The sequence below is a fragment of the Numida meleagris genome, chromosome 3 (assembly GCF_002078875.1).
Source record: "Numida meleagris isolate 19003 breed g44 Domestic line chromosome 3, NumMel1.0, whole genome shotgun sequence".
Lineage (NCBI taxonomy): Eukaryota > Metazoa > Chordata > Aves > Galliformes > Numididae > Numida > Numida meleagris.
The window spans coordinates 4,270,519-4,295,166 of NC_034411.1; the positions used below are offsets into that span (position 1 = coordinate 4,270,519).

Below are 24,648 nucleotides of genomic sequence, written 5' to 3' on the forward strand. Positions count from 1 at the left end.
CTCCAGGTTGCAATCTGAAAATTATTCAGCACATTATCAGGTAGAATTGTAATCGTTCAAGTGAAGATACAAGCCATTACTTGACTAGCCTGTCCTGGGTACTAAACCAACTGCTGCAAATGTCTTTCACCAAAATTCTCTTAAAGGGAAGGAACCATTTTTATGTAGCAGGATAACACCATCCTGTTCAGAACAGGTGAGACACTCTCAACTGACAAGAGTCTCTGTTGCATTAGCAGACACATGCACAGGATATGCATACAACTAAAACCTCCAAATCCTACAGTTTACAGGTCTAATGTCACCGGCTGTACTAAGTAATGGCACCTTTCCCTTCACACCTGAACAGCATCTAGACTTTTTTTCCTCGCGTGTTCACTGCTCCTGCATACACATTCAGAACTGCAGGCACTTCCTTTTGCTCAAAGTTAGCAGGGACTTTCCTGTGGCTTCGAAACTGCTGGTGTTAGGCACAAAAGAAAGCAATCACAAGAAAAAGACGTGGAAGCTGGTCTGAGCTGGCCAAATAGCGTGGCAAGAACTGAGAGCAGACCTTTTCAGGCAAAGAACCAGTCATCTGAGTGAGCTTGGTTAACAAGCAACTAAAATTAACTGCCTTTGCCTGGAACCAGAAAATCTTTTGTGAGGAAAGCAAGGGCTGACTCTATCACTTGTTCTGCTGAGAGCAAATGGCACGTCCCTTCCTCACCCACTCTCCAAAGCTTACATATGTTTTACACACAGAATATTCTTCCTCCTTTTCTGAACACTTCAATCCTGTTCTCCAACCTTCCCCCGCATTTATTTTGCAAAACAAACTAACAGTTGAATGACAAGACTTTAAATCCTTCTGTCTGGTGTCATATTGAGCCACAATCTTCGTAGTAATGCAGAGCATTTGTGATTCCTTTATGATTCCAAATTGTGAAATTTCTCTGGAAGCACACATTGTCCAATTTTGTTTCGTGCACTACTGATCCGAGTTCAACCAAGCCCCAGAGATTCGCATACTTTTGGACATGAACTCAGTCACTTGGCAGAGAAAAGCACAAACATCCACAAATCAGAGCAGGCAATGGCTGTCACACGCACAGCAAAAATACTGGACGTGCAATATTGAGAACAAAAGGAAAGACTACAGCTGCACAGCACATACTGCACAAAACAGGTTTCCTTACCAGACTCCAATGGTTACATCCTCCTCTGGCTGAAGGTAATAATTACAGGTGTGGTTTAAACCTTGATCTTGTGGTCTTTTCAAGTCAATGAAATAGGGGACCCTCACTGAAACAAAAAATAAAAATGTTAACAAAGAGAAAGAACAGAATATGACATCTTTTAATTTTTACCCCATCTCCTTATAAAATAGCTTTACCAATGCACTTGTGTTGGGGTACACGGAGAGTTGCACACACTGAACAAATGTGCCAAGAAATCCTTGTTCTTTTTGTGTGAAAGGATGACCTGAATTACAGTTGCAGCTAACACATGAACATCGAAGATGACCCAAGCAACCATCCAAACAAACAACTAGGGAGCAGGGTAAAGCTAAGAGGTGGGGGAGACACAGCTTCCTTGAACCACCACTGCCCAGTCTGCTCTGCCAGTCTCCCAGACAATAGCCACTCCTGCTGTATCAGTGCAGTGACTCTACTGACTTGGCAAACCTTTTATTGTTTGCAGTTATCTACTGATGGGACAACCTCACCTGCAACAAAGGGTGTATCCCAAAGTTAATGGGTAACATGTTTTCAGGATGGCATGTGGTTTCACCCTCCATAATAATAAAATCTAAAGGGTTACTGCAGAATCACAGAACTGCAGGGGTTGGAAAGGACCTCAGGAGATCACTGAGTTCAAGCCTCTGCTAAGGCAGGTTGCCTACAATAGGTCACACAGGCAGGTGGCCAGATGGGTCTTGAATATCTCCATAGAAGGAGACTCCACAAGCTCTCTGGATAATGCATTATAATAGCAGACACCACATTCTCTTACATGACAACTGCAAACAGTGTCAAATATTGTCCTGAGCCTTGGAGGAGGATATGCAGTTGGTCAGCTTACTCTCCAAAGACTGGCACGTAATTGTTGTGCCTTCATAGCAACCACAGACCAAGGTGGTAGAACACAGAGAGAACGCAAGTGAAATAACAAAAGCAATATATCAATAGATCTGTACTTGATCCTCCCAAGCCAGAGTTTTTGAGATCAGAGGAAGAGGTTTTTCAAAACTCCATTACATAAGTTCACTCATCACATGAGTTTTAAAAGACAAATTCAGATTGCAAAGAAGCATTCTTCATTCAGTGATTCTTCATCATTTTCCATCCTGTGGCTACCTGAGCTTCTCTGGGACTCAAGCGAGCTCACCAGACCCACTGCACAGCCAGGCAGACCAAATGTAAAGGCTGAGCAGACACAAAGAAAACATTCAACGTGACTGCATGAATAGGCCGCTTCTGTTCTGCCCAGCCAACGTATTCTTCTAAAGTGCTTGCAGGTAAAGAGCAATGGTCTAGAAAACAATGTGCTGGGTTTAATTTCACTTGCTGTTTATTCATGCAACTTTGTTGAACACTTTGGAATTATTTTTTTCTGACACGTTGCACAGCTTTCCTGAAGGAAACCATTTTGGCTGAAAGCTGGCTCCAGTTTGGTCACTACATTTACACTGAAAACACTACAGAGACCATCAGGACCACAGAGGATGCTCTCCAACTCATAGCCCAGAGAACTTACAGCTTGCAAAGGTTCACTGCGCTGTAAGCACGCAGATGGGGAAGTCACAGCAGAAAAATGAAATATGAAGACACTCCTTGCTTTTACCTTTCACCTCGCTTCAGAAGACTGAGTCACTTACCAAAGTTTAGGAAGACCAGCTTCGCCTGGATAGCAGGGCAAAGTTTTACTAGAAATGGAATGGCTATGTACACTCCCAGCAGCCAGATTATCAACCTCCGCAATCGGAACCATAACCCATGGCGCCTGTATAAAAGAAGGGAAAAGGAAAGGCCTGAGTACAGCAGTTGTCATAATGATCCGTGCGCTTGGTGAATTTGAAAACCAATTCACTGATTCTTTAAACAAAAGTAACTTGAAGCAGTTCACGGAGCCTCAGCTGGTTGAGAGAAGCAGAAACCACCCAACTGTCAGCTGGTGAGACAGCCCAGAAAAACGGAACAGAAACTCCCCTCTACAGCAGTCTGTAACAGAGCTTTTTTTTCTGCTGATTTAACTGATTACAACATCCCTAGGAAAGCGTACCACACGTTTGTCTGCAAAGAGAAGCCTGGCTGGACTTACCATTTTAAGCCCTATCAGCATGATTTCTTTTTTTTTCCCAGTTAGACCTTCGTGTATTTTGAAGAACTATTTGTAACGAGACTGCCTGATACTCAACAGCTAACATCACACATGATCTCCTGTACAGACTGGAGCAGAGTTCTGCCTTGTTTAGCTAGAAGGCCTCATACCTCCCCATGAGCTGGAAAGGAAATCCTTCTAAGTTATAAAATATTATGAGATTTCTACTCTGTGGCATTTACTCTCTGTGAGTCTAGACTGAGTCCCCCAATACTTTCTTTCTCTTTTCTCTTAAGTATTCAGATTGGGAAGAGTAAGCTGCTCAAAAAAAAAAAAAAAATTGAATCAACAGATCACAGAGTAGAAGTAAAGCAATTTTTCTCAAAATACTCTTCACCATCTCAGAATACATACATACATACAGGAATGGGTGTGGTGTGTACGCACAGAGCTGCACTTCTCACGATTTTGTTAATTGACATGCTATGGGCAGAAACAATTCCGACTGAATGTGATTGCATGCAGTCCAGAACTAAAATGCATTCAAACCCTTCAGGCAACAGGACTTCTTTGCTCTCCAGCTGAGTCCTGAGCAGGAACCACGTTGCATGCCAGCGAACAATCAGCCCTGCTATCAGCAGCTCCTGCCAGCAGCCGAAGGCAGAGATCAATGTTTCCAACAGGTCTGAAATTATGATTTCCCATTTGGCTGTTCCAGGAGGTGGCATGCTGAACTCGCTCCACAGCAGTGCTAGAAGGGCTTGAACACTGTCAGCGACTTGAAACAATTACGCAGAGGGCATGAGGGCCTCTTTTGAAAATGTTTTTCCAAGAAATGATTGTACAGCCAGAGCTGTGACAGAAAGAGTCTCACACCAAAATCTTTCAGATCTCTGTAGTTTTTGTACCCCTATGCCGAGCAAAAGGAGAAAATTTCCTCCCTGTCCTCCCTTTAAGTTTTTGGTATGATCACTGGGAATGGGCTACCTTGTGTTCCCAAAGTCAGCACCCACCACACTATGCCTACCCTGAGCACCATCTCCTCTTGCCTGGGAACTGTACAGGCATCTGCCATCCAAGTGGAGGCACCTTTCCTGACAAGATGAAGGAACTGCCATTTCCAAAATGGGGGAAAAAAAAGCCAACCCAACGTATTAAGACATTAAGACCAACTCTGGCTGCAATAAGTGCAGTGAAATAGCCAAAGGGTTGTAAATGTTTCCCATGGAAAACCTGACAACGAAGATTCGAAGAAAGCCAAAGGCTTTCTATACCTCAAGCCCAGTTTCCTAAACTATGAGGGAAAATGGAAACTGCAAAGGCCTGTAGCTTTTCCTCCATCAGAACAGGGCTTTAGAGGAACGCCAGAGGAACCAAAGCCTCAGGGTGACCCATCTCCACCCATGGAGAGCAACAATTCAACAACCAGAGGAGCAGGACACAAAGGCCCCAAGGGCACAGGCAGTGACACCAGCACAGTGCCTGCCCACAGAGCTCTCCTGGGGACCCTCACACAGGCCCAGATTTCAGCCCTACAGAAAAAAACAGCGATGCAGAGCATCTAGACCCCTGCAGGCACAACCAGAAGACATCAGAACTGGGGTTCTCCCACACCTGGGTTACAAAAACGCTTAGCATGACCCCACGTGAGCTGGAATCAAGAAAGGAAACTGCTGAAGAATGCACTGAGTAATGCCATCAGAGCAAAGGGATGATTTTCATTTCCTCTTTTTCCTCTTTAGGAGACTCAACAAGCATCTTTTCCTTTGCTCTCCTGCCCTATGCCAAATGCTAATAGGTAATGTGACATTTACACCTCATCACCAGGGAGATGTCTACTTAAAATGCAACCAGGACAAAGCCTCAATCCATCAACAAACAGCTTTGCTTCCACGGATAAATCCGAGACAATGTACCACAGTACAGACACAGTAAAATTATCTGCTAAGTACCTAGTGAGTAATTTACCTAAATTAAACTGCTTTTGACCAGCAGAAAAGCTATTTCAAGAAATAAATGCCCTTCACAGGGAGCTTTTCGAGTGCTCAGGAGAAAGCAGCAGCAACACATTTTCAACACTTTACCAGAAAGGTACACTGGTCTTCGGGGCTTACTTGGAAAACACAAGCGAGTTAGAGAATAAGCAGCTCCAAAGAATATACATGGCTGAGGGCCCTGGGTTTGCTCAGCCCAGAGGCTGAGAGGAGACCTCATGGTGACCTGCAGCTCAGGTACTAACCTACCAAGGAAGAACAGCCACCAAAATAAGCTTTAAGTACTGCACTGTCACACAACAGGGATTTCAACCCATGCTCCACAATCAGCATGTGCACACGAACAGCAACTGAAGAGAACAAGTTTACCATTGGAATCTTTCAATTCCCAGTGCGGGTACCGGGTACCCAAACCAACATTTTCTACAACCTGGAAACAGCAGCTGAGCCCCAGATCATACAGGAGTGTGCAGAAAGGGCAGAGCAGCCACTCCCAGGGCAGGACAACCTGCACATCAAGTCACTCCAAGCCCTCCAGCGTTCCTTGTTAGTCTTGTTTTGAACAAGAGAAGGCTTCCAGCCCAGGTAGACCTTCAAGAGCATCCACCTTCTCCCTGTGGGAACTCTGGGTGGACAGCGTTGCACTGGGCTCCTCCTTACAGGGTCCAAAAGCAGCCAATCTTTCTTCTGCCCCACAGGCCGTTCAACCTGCCCGAGCTGATAAATCTTATTTTATTTCACCTGCTCCCTGCTAATAAAAAAGGAAAAAAAAAAAAAAAACTAACACTCTTCCAACTGTGTGACAGCACATTCAGAGAGAGCCAGCCAGCTCCTGAACAGCTGGCAGGCAGGGAATGGGTCTCATCTCCGCCCCAAAATGTCCCAGCAACTTTTGGGCAGCAGTGACATGCAACAGGGCAGTGCTGCACCGTAGTAATAATTCGGGTCTTCTTCTCCTCAGTTTGCTGCAAAACCTGCGTGACTTGCAGCCAAATGCAAACCGAGAAGATGCTGATGTCAAAGGGTTTGTCCCCTCCTGGCTTCTGTGTGATGCTGCATGGGCAAACAGGCCACCACGTGGTTCTTTTATTTCAGGCCCAGCTTTACAAAGTCCTTCTCAGTGAAAAGTCTTCAGGCAAGCCTCAACTCTGCTTCATTGGAGGCACTGTATACAAAGCATGGGGAGGCTACAGAAAATCCACCCCATCCTGAACATGGCTCTTCCCCTGAATTCAAGAAAGCCAGTGAGAACACAGAAGTACTGCCATGTTAAGAGCTGTGGCAGATACAATTCTTCTTTTTTTAAAAACAGCATCGGTTTAATGCAAAACAACTCAAACTCAATTTATTCTTTTCTTTGCTGCTATCATAGCAAAAGAAAAAAGTATTCTTTGCTAAGTAGTATGTGGCACTTCTACAGCATAGCAAACAGTTACCACGAGCAGTAGCTTATTTCTCTGTTCCCAGCAATATCATAGAGACAGAATGAAAGCTACACGCAGCTCCAGAAAAATGCTGCAAGTCAGCAAACAGAGCCAGAATATTTTATCTATTCGCTAACGAGCACTTTCAGCACCCCGCCCCTGGTTTTACACTAACAATATCCCATGTAACATCAATCAAATGCTTGGAGATGTTGCCTTCAGATAGACGTACTGGACTTCTAACATCTTTATTAAAAACCAACCAACCAAAAACCTCCACATTTAAATTGGAGAAGTCTTTCTGACATCTCTACGTTGGTACACTATGCTATGTTTATCATTCCCATTCCCTTCTGTTCCTGGTCTGAATTTGGCACACGTTAAAAATACAAAAACAGGAAAGTTCATCCTAGGAAAGACCTGCACCTGTACCTAAAACTTAGCAGTTACCTGCAAAGACATTAAACAACAGCTTTTCAAAGCATCTCTGCTTGGCTGCAGCAAGCATCTCAGGCAGCAGTGCACCGGCTACGTGAGCACAGATGAGGTTTGAAACTTGAAGCAGTTGGCTGGAGAAATTTGTGAGCTTCACCACTTAGCTCCCCTCTTACAGCCCAGACTCTCAGACTGCATCTGTACCTCCCTCTGATCAACAGCAAGTGAATAAAAACTCAAGGAAAGCCATCAGCCCCAAGAAGGGTGTCAGGATGTCAACATGCCAGTCACTTACACAAACTCAACAGCTAGCTCTCCAAGAGACACAAGTGTAGAAGTAAAAGGAGAGCATCTCCCTGAGCTGAGTTTGCAATTGGAAGGGGCAAGCTGCAGGTATTGAGACCTTAACAGCCACGTTTCAGTTCACAATTCAGGGAATGACCTTGGCTAGGACCTGCAGCAGCGGCTCCGTTGCTTTTCAGCATTCAGTAAAACAGTATTAGCATTGGTGTTGTGTATGACAACATTCACCTGGTAGCTGTGTTTCAATAAGAAAGGAGTAGGTGCTCCTGTTACTCTGAGTGTGTAGCAAACAATGAGTAATTATACCCTAGGCAACTGAACCACTGACTGCTGGGACAGAAAAGCAAGCCTGGGGACTGGGTTTTAAGGTTGTTTACTTGCTCTGATCACATCTGGTGCAACAGCAGCTTTGTTTGCACCATGGGATAAATCATTCCAGGATAAACCATGCTTTCTCCAGAGCTCCCCGACAATGTGCTGATACTCATCAAATCCAAAGTCACCCACGCTAGATTTTAGTTGAGCTTGGCACTGAGATATTATCTGCAGTGCAAGTACACTCCCTTGACAGTGAATGCTCCCATCACTGAATGCTTAAGTTTTCTACTCATTTCACAGCTAACAGCTGTTCTGTGTTAAAGGCGCAAGCCTCTCACTAGTCCATGTGCTGGAGAACACAAGGCTGTGTGTAAATGTAAGAGGGAAAAACAGGGCATAAACAAGGGAAGGCTTAAACAGCACTGGGAGTGCAAAACAGGAGCCTTAGACCAGCCCAGTGGGATTTCACTGAAGCAGTACTTCCCTTTTCTCTCCCCATTCACCACGAGGAGGAAGAATATCAGGGTGCAAAAGCAAAGGGCCAAGAAGCAAGGGTCAAAAGCAAAATCAATTCAGACCCATAAAACCCCACCACGGTACCTAACTGCTCTTTAACATAAAGCCACTTACCTGTTGAATGCATATCTTCATTGAAAAAGCACACAGTGCAGCCAAGCCAGCTCCCCTACCACCACTTACACTTGTTAACACACTGTAAATCTGCCAGACCGGCATGCGTGTGTTAACCTTGCAGCAACAACAGGAATCCCTAGGTTCTGACTTTGTTCCTAGGGATATTCCTGTTAGAACAGATCCCTCCTTCCAAGCCGCACACCCTTGTGAATGTGAGGTCTTCTGTTCACACAGTGATTTTTGGGAAGCAGCCACCAGCCACACAGCCTGAAAATTACCACTCCTGGCAGGCTCTGTGGCTCTGGCTCTTTTTTAAAAGCATGCAAGCAGAGTCTCATTTGTCTATAGTAGTAGACCTTTTCCTTCTAAATGCATGAAGATGGTCATCTTATATTTGCCCAACTGAGGCAGCTCTGCTTCTGCTGGCAGAGATCTGAAGACTTGGAAGCCTGCAGGAAAAGATGCTTTTGTATTAGCAGCAGTACTGCCACCTTTTACATGCAGAACACATCACTAGTAAAGCCTCTCGATTACAATGAACCAACAGTTCCCTGTTAGAGGCATGCAAGCAAACAAGGGCTTTAACCAATGCCAAAACATTACATATGCTGGCCATCAGCTGATCACTGTTACATTTAGCTGGCAGTCACAGCATCCTCTCTAGCTGACCTGCTCAAAAAAGGGAGGAGGCTTAGTGAACAGTGCACGGACATGAGGTGACAGCCGTGATTAAAGAACAGATGCAAGAGCAGATACAGAGCTGCTGTCAGCCTCTGACCCACCTTGAACAGCAGGTTTCTTTGCATACAGCCAGGAAGATGAATTCATTCCTGCTTTTATCTGTGTTTCAGTCAAGTATTTTGGCTGCAGGTATCAGCTTGTAGAGGAAGCAACTCCAGAACGACAAGGCTTGAAAAATGAAACTGACAACTGAAGCCAGAGCTTTTGCTGAAGTTCTGAAGAGCCACACCAAGAAACACGGAAAGCAGAAAGCAAGTGCTGGCATTTCTACTTAACTGAGTGGGAACTGAATGTTTTGCAGCATTGTACATCAATCAGCCACAAGTTGAAAGCGTACGTGGCCCCTGCTCTGGCACTCAAAGTGGGAAAAGAATGCTTTACTATAGGGAGAGCACAAAGCTATTGGAAATTGAAAGAAAAGGTTATTCACTGCAGTTCTGCTGGATTTGCAGAGGACTAAAGAACAGAGTATTTCCAATGACTGTGTCCAGTTTGCAGTTTTCTTATTCAGCAGCACAAAACTGATATTGTCAGCTTTGCCTCTGCTTCCTAAAGCTGCTTGGAAACCAATCAAGGTTTTACATGAGTGAGTTAGGACTGCTGCTAGGGGAGAAATCAGAGCTAGGCTTCGCTTTGTGGGGATCTAAACATCTAGAAATCCACTCAAGCATCTTGAGCACCTTGCAGACGCTTTCCTTCACAGGCAAGGATGCTCAGGGCTAGAAGCCCTGACTCAAGCTCCAGTTGCATCACCCTCATCTGCGGAGGCTTCTCTGTCTCAGAGAAGTTACCCCAGGGGAAGCTTTCTGCCAGGGGAAGGCAAATCAACTTCTAGACAGGGTAAATGCATTTGCCGTTCTCTGTTCTTAGCCTGCATACAACCCACGGAAAAGTTTTCTTCCAAGCAATTCTTTTCCCCCTGATTTGTACCACACGGAGTTCTTTATTCTGCCCACCATCTGTAACAAGAGATGTCACTCCAAACAACCCCATTTCAAGCATCATTCAACAGCAATCTCTTTGGCAAGAAGCACTGAGCTGTACTCACAGCTGCCACAACCTTGATTTTGATACTCCCATCCACGTTTGGAACAGCTCAGACAATGTGAGAAGGAACACCTGCAATCTGAGCCAGCCTCCTTGCTTGCTGTCCTGATGGAGAAGCAGCACACCCACTGCAGGCGCAAGGTGAAGCCCACACTGGGGTCCATTGATCAGACAAGGAGCACCAGTTGCTATTGCACACCGTGCCTCACGCAACACGAGGCAGCAGTAGCCAAAGATATGAGAGAACACCTCTGAGCTTAAGTGATATTAAAAGAGGAATTTGATGTTCCGTTATCTGTACCTCATGCCACTCAGCAAACATTCAGATATGGTGATTACTTAACAAAAAAAAAGCGGAACAGGCCATTCTGTCAGGGGCAGCTTGCAGCTACGCAATCCTATACACCCTACACTGGAAGGTTTTGTTTCAGATATTTGCTAGAATGAGAAGAAAACCGAAGCCCGCTTTTTATTTTTTCTAGACTCTTCTTCTGGTTTCTGCAATTCTCCTTCAGCAACTTGAAAGATTGCTTTGAACAACGTGAGGGCGGCTGTGGGACTTATCTCAAATACTTTCAATTGTTTGTTTTTTAAAAGTTCAATTTCTTGTCCAACATCCTTTCTAGTGCTCTAGCACTCAGTAAGAGTTATAATGTTGAAATAAATCCAGATTAAACAAACAGCTTGATTTGAATAGTAAACACAGACATCCTTCCTGCTCGCTCAGTTCAATAATCATAGTTTAAACGATCAAGGCACACGGACTAAAAATAGAAAACCCTGCACACAAGTTTAATTGCCTTCATGAAGCACGAAGCAGACTTCTGAAATTCACTGCTGCGCTGTTTGACCAACGCTTACTGCAGTGGGAAAGAGGAACACGGCAGCAGGGCGAGAAGCAAGGGCTTCCCAGATGTTTTGCTGCCGACTGAGCTGGTTTGCAATATAGCTGATACACCCTCTGTTAGCAATGCAAGCCCTTAAAATGAACAAACCATAGCACAAAGTCAAGAGCTTTGGAGAAACAATTCTGTCACTACCACCAACCAGGCTGTAATCATGATAAATTTGTCACATTTTACATCCCCCTTCCAAAGGATAAATCTACTTTCATTAGTATATTTAGCTATTAAATCTTCCTTCATTGAATTGCAAGTTAACTCTCACCATTAAAATTGCACAGGCACCACCTCAGACTGATGACTTGAAAGTCTCCTAGATCTCCAGTTACCCTTTTCAAACACCAGAAGTACTGTCTTTTAATCTTCTCGTGGTACTGATTCAGTCACGGCCACATTAACATAGTGCTCTCACATTACAGCCTTAGTGAACCTTCCTTGCTTACACTCGCTCGCTCTGGATATCAGAAGCCATCCACTGCTGCTGTAACACCGCCAATGTCACCTTTACAGCAGCTACACACCGAGCTTCCAAAACCCAGGGATCCGTAGGGGAATTGCAATAGAAGCCTATTTACCAATTTCACATCCTGATAAGAATGCCAAAATAATCTGACCTGCCTTCGGGCTGGTTAGGATAAGAGAAATTCGCTGCAGCCTCCTAAGAGGACATCACGGTAGCATGGAGCCTGTCGAAAGAAACCGGACTCAGCAAGCAGGACTCATCTGCAGCAGAAACCCTGCCTGGGCGTACAAGGTCTCTCACTACTATCACAGCAGCAGATTCTGGAGAGGAAAAGATGTCACCATCATTAATTTTCATTAGAACACCACAATGTTGTTTTCGACAGAGAGAAAGACATTACCACATCCTGCGGAAAAATCTATGGACTTGCTGTGACGACCTGGGAATGCATTTGCAGAGAACTAGATTCCTGGCTAGGCAGCTACATACCATTTATAGCACGAAAGCAAGTCATCTTCAGAAACGAGCTTGTCATAAGTAGGCCATTGATCCTCTGTGTAAGAACAGGCTGGAAATAGACAGGAGGGTACTGGAGGAAAAAGGGACATACGGAGAGAAAAGCTCACAACGGGTGCCTAGGACTTGTGCTGATGCTGAAGCTCAGCTGGTCGGTCACCTTACAGCACAGCATCATGCTGACTGACAGCACAGCCCATGATTACAATCACTGGAATGCCCAAAGGAACCAACAGCAGCCACAGAGAAGAAAGGACAGAAAATCCTGTGACAGCTGTGTGCAGATCCTGCTCTCCATAGGGACAGCTTCAATCCAGAGGTGACCAGAAAGCCCTCTTGGTCCCAGGAGCTACCCAGAACCACTTGTATGCTGGGAAATTTAGGTACACTGAAACAAGCAGAGGTCTGCAATTCATACTGCTCTTGAGCATAAAAGGACTTTATAGGAATTACAAAGTAGCAATTAATAATCATGCAGTAATTAATAATTTAGACATAAGCCAAAGAAGAACAACTGAACCTAGGGGTCCATGTGACGTCAGAAGTATGGCACTGCAATGAAATAGAGTGCAAGGAGACCAATGCAAAAGTCAGTTACAACTCCACAGCAAAAGTCCTGCTGAGCCCAAAGCAAGTGTGCTTGGGCAGAGTTCTTTGAGAGAAACGTGGGGAACTGCAGAAAACTGTTTTAGCCACAACCACTGAGTTCCCAATCACAAGACTGAAGTAATTACACAATGCCATTTTTGGCAGATCCAAGCAAAATATCACCGTGCTTCCTCTTCAAAGAGAAACTGTAGCAAAATTATTAATAAAATAAACAAATAGAAAACCGCAGAGCGAGTTGCTCTTACAACCAAATGAGGAATCCTGGTTCAACCTGTACCTAAGGTGGAAAAAAAAAAAAAAGCACAGCAAGAGACTGGAAACTGTCATGCTCCTTCCTGCACCCTGCTCACCAACAACTAATCCAGTGGAGGCTGCCCAGCAGGAGGGTTGAGCTGGTGAGAAGGCCCTGTGACTGAGGGAACAAGCAGCACCTTTTCTCCTTGAAGAGCACCAGCAAGCTCCTGAAGACAGCACTGGGGAAAAAAATTAAGGAAGATACTGATGAAAACTTACTGGAGAACAATTAATAATAGAAGAAAGCTAGGCCTAAAGATAGATAAAAGAAAAAAAACAAAAAAGGATTAAAAAAAAAAGACACAGCAGACACAGCCATGTTTTCTGTCAAGAGGAAAGATGCTGCTGCTTAAATCCAAAGAGATGCAGGGAGGCACGGAGCACGTCAGCTACTGGGGCTGTATGGCACCAAGGGTCACTACGCATTGCATTCAGCACGCGTGGGCACGCTCACTGCTCCTGTCAAATACAGGCGGATCAGAGGGAAAGACACCAACACAGTGGCTGCAGCAGTCTTCAGCCTCTCACTCTTCAGCCTCTCAGTATGTTTTTGAGAATACCCACAAAGGGTACCATGAGAAGCCTTCCGCTTTTTCAGAGAAAGGCAGAGAAAAGTGCACACGCCTACCAAGAAGGCAAACGCGGGTGATTTCAGCATAACTGAAGTGACAGAAATACAAATATTCAGACAGAAGAGATCTAGCTCGTGGGATCCTCGGGTTGGACAGTCAGAGGACAGCTGCCAGAAACGCACCTCACACGGACAGGAGCAGGGGTTGCTAAGAGTGGGGATAGCTGAGATGAACGAAGGGGCAGCAGGACAGCGGTTCTCCAGAGACACAGCGAGACAAGATGTCATGTGCAGAGCTTCCATGCACCAAGTCTGCAGCTTGTCACTGCTTCACAGCGCAGACAGAGAAAGAACTAAGTTTCTTGCAGCAGCAAACAAGTGTAGGAGACTACAGAACGGCAAAATTAACTCTTCAGGTCTAGAATCTGACTATCGATCAGGATTAAAGAGGCACAGATAAGGACTAAGCCACAGGAGAGAAGGGTAATATTCCCGTGACCATTTGCCACCAGGATCAGGGTTCAGTAGAAATGAGATAGGAGAATTTGCTTTTACATCAAAACCATATGAAGCTCACCTGACTTCCTTTATTCTCCTTGCTCTCACTTCAAGGTCTTCTGTATCTAAGGCTGCTCAAAAGCATTTCCTCAGAACATCACAGCCAGCAATCACAAAGATGAGTTACAGCAACAGCCTTACAACCACTCTTCAAACACACATTGCTAAGACTGCTAGACTCAAAACACAGTTCTACCTTAATAATCAACCAGCAGGTACTTTAAGCTGTCAGGTAGAAAATGCATCACAACACAAACATTACAGGAATGGCCATCCACACAAGACACACATACCAGGAAATCCAAGCACCGTACGCTGCTTGTTTAGCACTGCAATCTTGCATTTAATAGTTTCAGACAAAATGTCCCAATTCCTTCTAAAAACAAAATTGTTCACAGACTGTCAAAGCAGCTCCTGGTGAAGTTCTTAGATAATCACCATGTTTTATTTTAACACTACACGTGAAAGCAAAACAGAAAGACATGCATTTCTTAACATCAGTAAGCCACACTGACTACAGTATGCACTCACATACATCTTCGGTTCATTGGAGATCCATCTCCATCAGCTGTATGTACAGATGTGCACTTTGCGACAGAGTAGCTCAAATGCCATCACTTCAGAATCAATTTCAGCTCTGGGATGAATGAGCACAGCGTGATGATGGGTCTGAACCACAACAGAGGGACACGTACAATGCTAGTAAAACTCAAAAATACTGCTGGAAGAATAAGCACTGCTTACATTTAGCCTTTGCTGAAGCACTGGACATGAAGAGAAAGAGTCCTGCTGGGGAAGTGCACTCGCAAGCCCTGCTACTGCTTTGCAGCCCAGGTCAGCACTGTCATCACAAACCGCTGCCTCTGCAGCCCCCACGCTCCAGAGCCATGGGAGCTGCCACATGGTCAGCCCCGGGCTGCAGAACCACACGGATGCTTCAGGCTACTGTGGGGCTGGTGTGCTTTTCTAACCAGCAGTTTGTGTCATTGTCAAGGAAAAGACGGAAAACCATAGAGAGAGAGAGCTACATAATAGCAGTGTGAAATGCAAGCAGCCCCAGTTGCCCTGGACACAGAATCCACAGCCAGCAGAAGTGCCAGTTTTAACTATCACGTCAATGAGCACGTTGCTAGGAATATCTAGTTGCAGCACTAATCCCCAGCTACAGACACCATGCCAACTGCACCACCCCAGCATCCTTGCAGGTGCGGTTTCACCTCCTTCCAGTTTCTGCAAGCTAGGAAGCAAAAGTGATGAAACACACCAACAAACAACATAACCAAATACCCATGGTATAAGGGGGTGTAAGAGGTAACACAACCTTATACTCAGCAGCATAAGGAATGCTGTAACAACAGCACAACTTTGCACACAGAAATAGGAGGAACCAGGTACAGGAATTTGTTGGCCACATAACTGACCACAGTCAGGATACCGTGCCAGCGGAAGTTCACTGTGTATGTACCCTCCTCTTATGTTCTTCCTTAAACACCCTCTGCAGTCTGATACTGAAGATGGGACACAGGGTAGCTGTCTGACCTGCATCAAGATAGCTGCCCCGGACAACACCGTTATCTCTGTGCATCAGACTCCTTTCTGCCTGGACCTCCCATTCCTGCAGGCTCAGATTCACGCTTCAGCAGTGCAGTTGTTATCCTGCAGAAAACATAATAGGGTATTAGCAGACCTAAATGTCCTGCCTGCAAACCACTGGCTGAAGGGTGGAGTAGTCAAAGGAGGTCTGCTTGAAGTAAGATAACCCACACTGGGACAGCAGACAAGAAAAAGCAGCAGAAGGACATAAGCAAGTGATTGTTCCTTTTAATGCTCTGATTTGGCCGCAAACAAACACCATTTTTGTAATAATGCACAAGATGGTCCATAGGATTTTGTCTACTTAAATACGGACGAGAGAAAGTGAGCTCCGTGCAGATAAGGCTTTCCTTCAACATCAAGTCTGTGAAACACTGCTGTACAGAACACGTGATTCAACCAATACAATTGAGCTCGAAACACATGCAGGACTCCAGAGGCTTCTGAAACAGTTTCAAAGGCTCAACTTGGAGAAAAGCAAGGAAAATTTGCCTGCTGACCATTCTGAAAAGTGCAAAAGGAGGAATAAATACAAGAAAACTTTCCACAAACAGAGCATGCTTTCAGCTTGGCCTTCCCAGTACTGCAGATCTAAGAGCTGTGCCTGGTGCTCATTCCACCATGTCCCTGCCCACCAGAGTGAGCCAGCAGCCCGCTCCGTGCCCTGAGGGTCTGCTCAGTGCTCAGGTAGCACCTCTGCTTCAGCAAAGAGCACTGTAACCCTGGAGTTAGCAGGCTATCACTCAGTTACCACCACTCTCAGAAGTTATCTCCTTCAGCAAATAGAGTAAGTGGCTACAGAAGCAGAGCACCCACAGCGTCTGATCTACTGCACAGTCATTACAACGGAGAGGCCAACTAAGCGCCATCTGCAATTACCAAAAGCCTGTCTGAACACGAACGGAGCGCTGACAGCATCCCAAAGGTTTACCTGTGGGGCACGAAAATGAACACCATTACGCACAGAGGTTAGCAACAGCATTTTAAGGGCTCTGCCACCAATGATGACAAAAAAATCCACGTCATCAGCAGGAAAATTTTACTTTCCAATGTTGGTTTTGTCTAAGAGAATGGAAAGAATCTCGGGAAATTCACCACAGAAAGAGCCACTCGGGCTCATTTTCTGGAGACGTGCTGCCTTGCCTGCCTTTAGGTTCCCACAGGCTGCCACGTTCCTAGAGCACAGCAATCTGGCTCCAGCTTCCCAAACCACACGGCCATGAAATATTCTTCGCACTTTGAAAAACACGACCATGGCGAACGCTGGGTTCTGGATCAGCTCTGGGCTCTGCCCTTCTTCCCTGCCCTTTGGAAGCATCCGACTGCCTTCGCACAAGATATGAAGACGGCCCTAGGTTACGCGCATCTTCTCCTGTCACAGATTTACCGCTTTTAAGAGGAACACAAGCGCTCTCCTGGCGCGACAGCATCAACACGCAGAAAGCATTACAAATGCCGACGCAGCCAGCGAACGGCCCCAGCCGCGGCTCTCGGGGAGCAGCCGGCCGAGCCCCGCTCCCGGCGGCCGCTGACAGGTCTCGGCGCTGATCGCCGTCCCCTGGCACCCGCTAACGGCCCCGGCCGAGGCGCAGCGCTCACCTGCCGAGCGGTCGCTTCATGCCCGTGTCGGCGGCGGGCAGGCGCAGGCTGTGCCTCAGGCTGCAGCCCTTGTCAAGAGGCGCGGGCGCGGCGGCGGCGCGCTCATGCTCCACCGTGACCGACTCGTTGCGCTTCCTCATGGCGGGCGGGGGAGCGGCGGCGGCGGCCCGGGACGTCGGGGACGGCAGGATCGGCTCCGCGCACGGCCGCCGCTCGCCCAGCGCCGCGCTTGCCCCAGCCCCGCCCCCGCCAATCTCCGCCTCCGGAGCGGGCCGGGGACAAAGGACACCCGCACCTCGGATGGCCGCCGCCCACTCCGCGCCGAGCCGCCATCATTACTGCGGGTAAAGAGCGCCGTGCCGCGCCGCCATCTTTACTGCGGGCACAGAGCGTCGTGCCGCCATTTTGTTGGCGGCCTGAGGCACTACCTAGGCGTGTGGGCGGGACGGCGGCCGTGGTCGTGGCCGGTGCGGCCTGCGTCCGAGGCCCAATGCCTCTGGGCTTTGTCTTTCAGAGCTTCAGAGAAAGTAGCCATATCCAAGTTCAGGGTACGGTTCTTCCCCTCCTGTTTGCACTATGGCCTTATCGGAGGGTAGTGATAATGCTTTAGAATACAGATCCTCATGTTCATCCCCACAGACAAAGGCAAGGTTGTGTTGCTGCAGACCTTCCGTAGCGGCATGGGGATTTCGCACAGGGAGAAGTTGTGGTAAATAAGGAACAACTAAAACATCTGTTCTGCTTCCAGCAATAATATTAATAAATAAAACTATCCATGATATAGCAATGAGCAGCAGAAAGCAGACACTCTTACATATCCCATCTTCCACTGCAGATAGTAAATACCAGGTTGGTCTGACAGGGTACCCATGTGTTCTCCAAGAGTAAAGGAGTGGGGAAATTTCTAGAAAGCAGAGCTCTTCAGACAAGTGACCACAGCTATTTTGTGCCCATTTCTTCTGTCATGGTGCAAACTGAGCCATACCTGGAATATACACAGAGATTCCAGGTAAATAGAGCATTACAAGTTAGTCCCAAAAGCAAAAAAAAAAAAAAGTGGGCCAACAAGGAGGAGGTCGTTGCCATAAGACAAGCTTCGACTATCTCAGCATTTACACTTACCTTGCAGAAATTACAATCTAATGTGCTGATCTCTGCTTTGTCATGTCACTGGAAGCTTCTCCTAACATTTGTGACCTTTTAGAGATTTTCTGTCAGCCAGATAATAATTCCTAAAACTTTCAGGCAGGCTGAAAGTGGAAGTCCTGTTGCAAGCTTGGTGCTGCGAGCACCGAAGAAGAGTGTCCTTTTCCCTCAGCTTTTGCTTTATTTCCTTCATGTCATTGGGAAGGCTCGCTGCTGTGACTGGGGATTGTTAGCCAAGTGTTAGGGCACATGGTGACAAAACATCAGGACTGGTAGACACTCCACAAGCCAGCTCTGCTGAAAGTCTGTATTTATGGCATGGCTCCTAATAACAGTTGGCATTTTCTTTGTGCTAGAAAGCAAACAAGCATGTTTATTTGTTGGTTGGTTTGTTTTGGGGGTTACCTTAAGCTGTTCTCAACATTTCTAAAGGCTTCCTTAAGAACATACAAGTATAAACAAGTTTGTTGGTGGTTTTTTTTTTGTCTCTCCCATCATATCAGATTTTTAAGATTTAGAAATCACCACATCATCTATTTTATTCATTACTTATTTATTTTTTTTGGATGTATAGTCCTCTATACTGCTAGTACATAATTTATGGTGTATAAGAGAGGTTCTCCCATTTGGGATCAGTACTTAACCTTCTTACCCACTGTAAGAGATGAGTGCTGCATCAGAAAGTTGCCCACTCACAGAAATTAATGCACAGCATCCATTCGTAACCCCAGATTAACCCCAGATATTATGGCTAAATTCTGGTGGGCTTGTTGGGAGTGCATTAAGGCAAGGGACATACTTCTGCTGCTGTTATAGGCAAACTAGGGAGAAATTCTGCTGTCTGTGGTCACCGAACAATTCATCTAAACAGTACTAAACAGCCTAGGGAACATGCTGTCCCAGGACTTCTTAGCAACCAGTAGCTCCATGTGGTTCTACGGAGAGAATATATACAGGAAGAACAGGAAAATCCAGTCAGACAAAAAATTGAAAAATAATTTGATATTTCTTAGCTCAAGGCATAAATGAAGACTACGGTAAAGCTGTAATAGAAACTATCCCTGTGGGCAAGGACACCTTCCGTAGGGTTTCAGTATGTCTGGGAGGATCTGGAAGAGATGTGGAGACAGGCCATAGGATAAGGATACCACCTGCTAAACTTTACTGATTCCAGTCTCCTTCCTCCCTGAATGCACCTGCCTGGCCTGGAGATGAAGAAGATGGAAAGCAAAGGACAGCAACTGAGCAGAGATCCTAAGTAACATTAGCAAGAGAAGGGATGAGAAATGCGGATGACACTCTTAACAAGTGAAGTGTCCACAAAGGACAGAACCCAACGAAGGAGACACTGAAGGAACACAAAAAGGCCAGGGGAAAGTACTGTCGAGGAAATTAAGTCTCTTGAAAGCACAGGCTATTCAAAGCAACAAAGCGATCAGAAAAAAGCAAGGGCAGAGCTACCCTGAGGAGGAGGTAGCAGATGGGGGGAAAAGCCAAGGAGAGGGGACTCAGAGCAGAGCAGAGGGAGACTCTACACCCTGCAAAGGAGGCAACAGTACCTCTGGAAATCCAGAGAGGCCTGCTTTGAGGACATACACCCATAGTGTTCTATTTGTCAAACTGCTCCTCTGTGTCAGAGCAAGGAATTGTGGTGCTACCAGCATTCATCAGCAAATTCTGTTCAGGCACTCCCAACCAGTCCTGCAAGGCACAGCTGCCCTTCTGAGAACACTTTTTCCCCCGGTTTTGGAGCAATAGTTGAATGAACACTCATAGAGGTCAATGTCATCTTTACTATAGCCTTGCTGTCAAACCTGCAAAAATGACTTTGTTGGTGTTATATCTCTGGCAAAATGGGGAATACATGGCTGTATGTTATAGGCTCAAGGACATTTTTCTACTTGTGCCCAGCTAGGTTTGTTTAATTGATGAGTTTGAAAAAACAATGAGCTAGTGCTTAGGTTTAGAGAAGACCGATTGAAATCTACTGCCCAGATGTGCTGATATTTGTTCCAGACACAAAGAGCATTCAGGGAACTCTGATAAAACATGGGTGGGTCCTGGGTCACATTTAGATCCTTTCTTTACAATATAGTAGGCATTTCTAAGGGCGTGGAACAGTTCTGCAGAATTCAGGCAACAGAAGATGCAAGTACATCCAGTCCAGCTCTTGCAGATGGTCTGCTGGCCAGGTGACAGAACTACTGCCTGGAACAGCCAAGCTCAGTATGATCACAGGGGTTCCTAGCAAACCACAGAATAACTCAGTGTTTTCTTTGTTCCACTCCAAACTGACGCCTGGGAGTTGTAAGTTGAGAAATATATAATCCGGGAAGCATTTACATTTACCTGCCTGCTGGGGCAATTCTTCGAGCTGTGTATTTGAAGATGTTCATAAGGTTTCTCTCCACAGTTTTCTCCATGCTGACCACCTTGCCTGCTAGTGCTAGTGCCCCTGCTGAAGCACCTCTGGCACACCTGTGTGCCTCATTTCACTCCCCACTGATGCATCATGGCCCATCTAAGAGTACACCCTGTCAGCCCAGAATGTGCCTGCCCCAAAGACTGGAAGGGTATTATACAACAAAGGTTCATAATGTGCCCCATCGCAGAAAGAGGTGCCTGTTGTAACTCTTTTTGTTGTTGTTGTTCATAAACGTACAATCCAGGGGTTTCTGTACTGGAGACAGCAGCAACACAGCTCAGAGCTTGCACAGCCAGAATTACACTGAGATCAGATAAGTGCCCTTGCTTAAGTTCAAAGAGCTGTCTTCCAGTTCCCATAGGTACTGACACTTCAGGACCCTTGTGAATCCTGTGGTTCTGAGAAACTCTATAACACAAAGTGGCACCTTTGAAGCAGACACCTTTGTGTCACCTACTGAATAGATGTGGTCAGTCAGCGAGATAGAGCAGGGCCAAGGACACAGTACAGGTTTCCTGGTAACAAATCCACAGTACATGCGCAAAGCAGGCTGTAGGCAAAATCTGCGCCTGTTTGAAGCCAGAGTGATTCATATTGCAGGCTTGGCTAAAGTGAACTGGAGCTTTTTCACCTCTTGCACCAGCCAACAGGTCACCAAGCACCTCAAAACTTTCTCAGCTCTCGACCCTGCTCTCTTACTACAACAAAAATCAAATCTTGCTCTGCAATGACACAACTGTCCGCTTTTGCAAATATCTCATAAGCTATGACATTAATTTTTGGAGTGTCCAATAGTCAGTGGCTGTTAAAGTGGCTTGGCCATTTCTTTGTCAGGACAGGTATCTCCAGGTGCTGCTGCAAGCCCTTGGACTTGTTTCATCAGTAGCAGAGGATATGTTTCAATTAAATTACCCAGATCAAAACACATTCTTCAAGAGCTGCTGAGGACTGCCAAGCTCTTTGTGTGTTCCACTGGAGTGAGTCATGATATACTGCTCAGCAGTGAGAGATTAGCTAGCAGCAGATCACCACGAGCTGCAAGGGTGTCATTCATACACATTTTTGCTCTCCTTGGTTTTCAATGAAACCTCTTCCGATTGCTACAGATTACGGTGAATTTAACTCCAGGAATTCAAGCGTCCATGTAGTGCTGAAGCCTGCCGGCCCTGCAGCCTGTCTGCCTCCACCACCAAGTGAGGGCTGCTGTGTGTTGGGTAGGGAGCGACAGTGTCATCCTCGGGTCACAGAGCGCTTGTAGGCAATGCAGCGGCATCGGAAACAGGCCGTCTGCTTTGTGCAGCACTCGCCTGTAGATGGCAGCAGTCCCACGTGGCACTGAAACAGACTGAAGGAACATTTTGCACCGGGTCAGCAGCCGCAATGAAAATTTCTGAGCTTTGCTGATTTCAGGAACAGCAGGCCGCTGAGACCAAAAGAAATGGAAGAGTCATCTCTGCGGAGAAGAGCATGAGGCTGAAGAACATTGAAGCAAACTGGAAAGACACAAGACACATGGAGCGTAATAAGAAGGCGATCAGAAGTAGCCAGCATAGATTTACGGAGGGGAAATGGTGCTGAACCAATGTGAAACCTACAATTAGATGGCTGGTTTGATGGATGAGGGGAGAGCAATTAATGTTGGTTCTCTTGATCTGAGTAGAGCTTGAACACTCTGGTGACATCACCATTGAGAAATCAATGAAGCATGGAGAAGAGGCTCAGAGGACTGTGCTTAGGGACACAAAATCCAGCTGGAGGACAGTTGATAGTGGTGTGCCCAGGGGTGTTTCTCCTCTTTGTGGCTGTCAGGCAAAATCCCTAGTGACTGGAAAAAGGGAAACATCACTCCCACCTTCAAGAAAAGGAGAAAGGAGGACCCAGGGAACTACATGTCAGTGAGCCTCATCTCTGTGCCTGGGAAGATCGTGGAACAGATCCTCCTAGAAGAGATATTAAGGCACATGCAAGATGAGGTGATCTGAGACAGCCAGCATGGCTTCACCAAGGGCAGATCTTGTCTGACCAATTTGGTGACCCTCTATGATGTTGTGATGGCACTGGTGGACAAAGGAAGGGCAAATGTTGTGATCTTCCTGGACTTGTGCAAGTCCTTATGATCCTGCACCACCTCCTTATCTCTAAATTGGAGAGATATGGATTTGAAGGCTGGACTATCCAATGGATAAAGAGTTAATTGGATGGTCACAGTCAGAGGGTTATGGTCAATGGCTCTGTGTCCAGATAGAGACTGGTGACCAGTGGTGTCCCCCAGGGGTCTGTCCTAAGACACCATGGTGGCCTTCAACATCTCTATCAATGATGTAGATTATGAGATCAAGTGTACCCACAGCAAGTTTGGTGATGACACCAAGCGGAGTGGTGCAGTTGACACAATGTAAGGAAGAGATGCCATCCAGAGGGACCTGGATGGGCTCAAGAAACAGGCACATGAGAATCTAATGAGGTTCAACAAGGCCAAGCGCAAGGTGATTCACTTGGGTTGGGGCAATCTCTGATGTGTGTACAGACTGGGAGAAGAGCTCCTTGGGAGCACCCCTGCAGAGATGCACTTGGGGGTTCTGGCAGACAAAAAGCTGGACATGAGCCAGTAGTGCACGCTTGCAGACTGAAAGGCCGATGTATCCTGGTCTGCATCGAAAGAGGGGTGGCAGCAGGGAGAGAGAAGGGTTGTTCCTCTCTGTTCTGCCTTCATGAAGCCCCACTTGCAGCAATGTGTCCAGGCCTGGGGCCCCCAGCACAAGGAGGACATGGAACTGTTGTAGCAGATCCAGAGGAGGGCCACGAAGACGATGAACAGGCTGGGGCACCTCTCCTATGAGGAAAGGTTGAGGGAGGTGGGCTGATACACCAGAGGGTTGTGCAGCCATCCAGAGGCAATGGAACAGGTATGAGAAATGGGTGAAGATAAACCTCCTGAAGCTCAGCAAGGGAAGTGCCAAGTCCCGACCCCAGGGAGGAACAAGCCTGGGCACCAGCACTTGCTGGAGGCCAACCAACCTGCTGGAAAGCAGTTGGGCAGAGAAGGCCCTGGTGGATACCAAGTTGTACCCAGGGACAAAACAATCTGACAGCCTCCTGGGAGGAGTGTTGCCAGCTCTGGAGGGAAGTGATCCTCCCTCTCTGTTCAGCACTGGCAAGGCCACGCCTGGAGCTCGGTCCCATTCTGGGCAGCACAGTACAAGAGAAACATGGACACACTAGAGGGAGCCCAGCCAGGGGCACAAAGATGATGAAGGGACTGGAGCACCCCTCACGGGCTGAAAGAGCTGGGGCTGCGTTGCTTAGAGAAGGTTAGAGGGGACCCTAGGAACGCGTGTAAAACCCAGAGGGAAGGGTGCAGAAACCCCAGAGCCTTTCCTCCGATTCATGTCACCCCTCGCCCCCCGTAGCCCCGCCCCCCCGTGACGAGCGAGCCGCCTCGCCAATCAGAAAAATCCGCCGCTCTGCGTCGGCGCGGCGCGGCGCAGGCTGTTGCTAGGCAGACGGGCTGGGCTGGCCCAATGGGAGCGGCGCGCAGCGGCCGGGCCCGGGCGCAGGCGGCGGCGGGAGCGGGAGCAGAGCGGCTGGGCCCCGGCGCTCACCATGCCCTACAAGCTGAAGAAGGAGAAGGTGCGGCGAGCGGGAGAGCGAGCGGCGGGGATGTCCCTTGGGTGCGCGGCCCGCTCGCCGCTCCCTCCTTCTCTCCCTCCATCCTCGCCGCGGCCTTCCCTCGGCGCGGCCGTTGGGCGGGGGCGCGCGCGGGGCTGCGGCCGG

The 24,648-nt window shown here is 47.0% G+C and overlaps 2 protein-coding genes across 2 annotated transcripts in view; one reads left to right on the forward strand and one right to left on the reverse strand.

Annotated features, from left to right (window-relative positions):
* ABHD12 (abhydrolase domain containing 12) overlaps positions 1 to 17,560 on the reverse strand; it is a 29,290-nt gene extending 11,730 nt beyond the window's left edge. The window contains exons 1-3 of the mRNA XM_021390128.1: positions 17,304 to 17,560; positions 2,861 to 2,985; positions 1,179 to 1,284 (exon numbers count right to left, since the gene is read on the reverse strand). Of these exons, the coding sequence (XP_021245803.1) occupies positions 1,179 to 1,284; positions 2,861 to 2,985; positions 17,304 to 17,443 (371 nt within the window). The 5' untranslated portion in view covers positions 17,444 to 17,560. The remainder of the gene's footprint in view (positions 1 to 1,178; positions 1,285 to 2,860; positions 2,986 to 17,303) is intronic.
* PPP2R5D (protein phosphatase 2 regulatory subunit B'delta) overlaps positions 24,365 to 24,648 on the forward strand; it is a 29,166-nt gene continuing 28,882 nt past the window's right edge. The window contains exon 1 of the mRNA XM_021390779.1: positions 24,365 to 24,504. Within this exon, the coding sequence (XP_021246454.1) occupies positions 24,478 to 24,504 (27 nt within the window). The 5' untranslated portion in view covers positions 24,365 to 24,477. The remainder of the gene's footprint in view (positions 24,505 to 24,648) is intronic.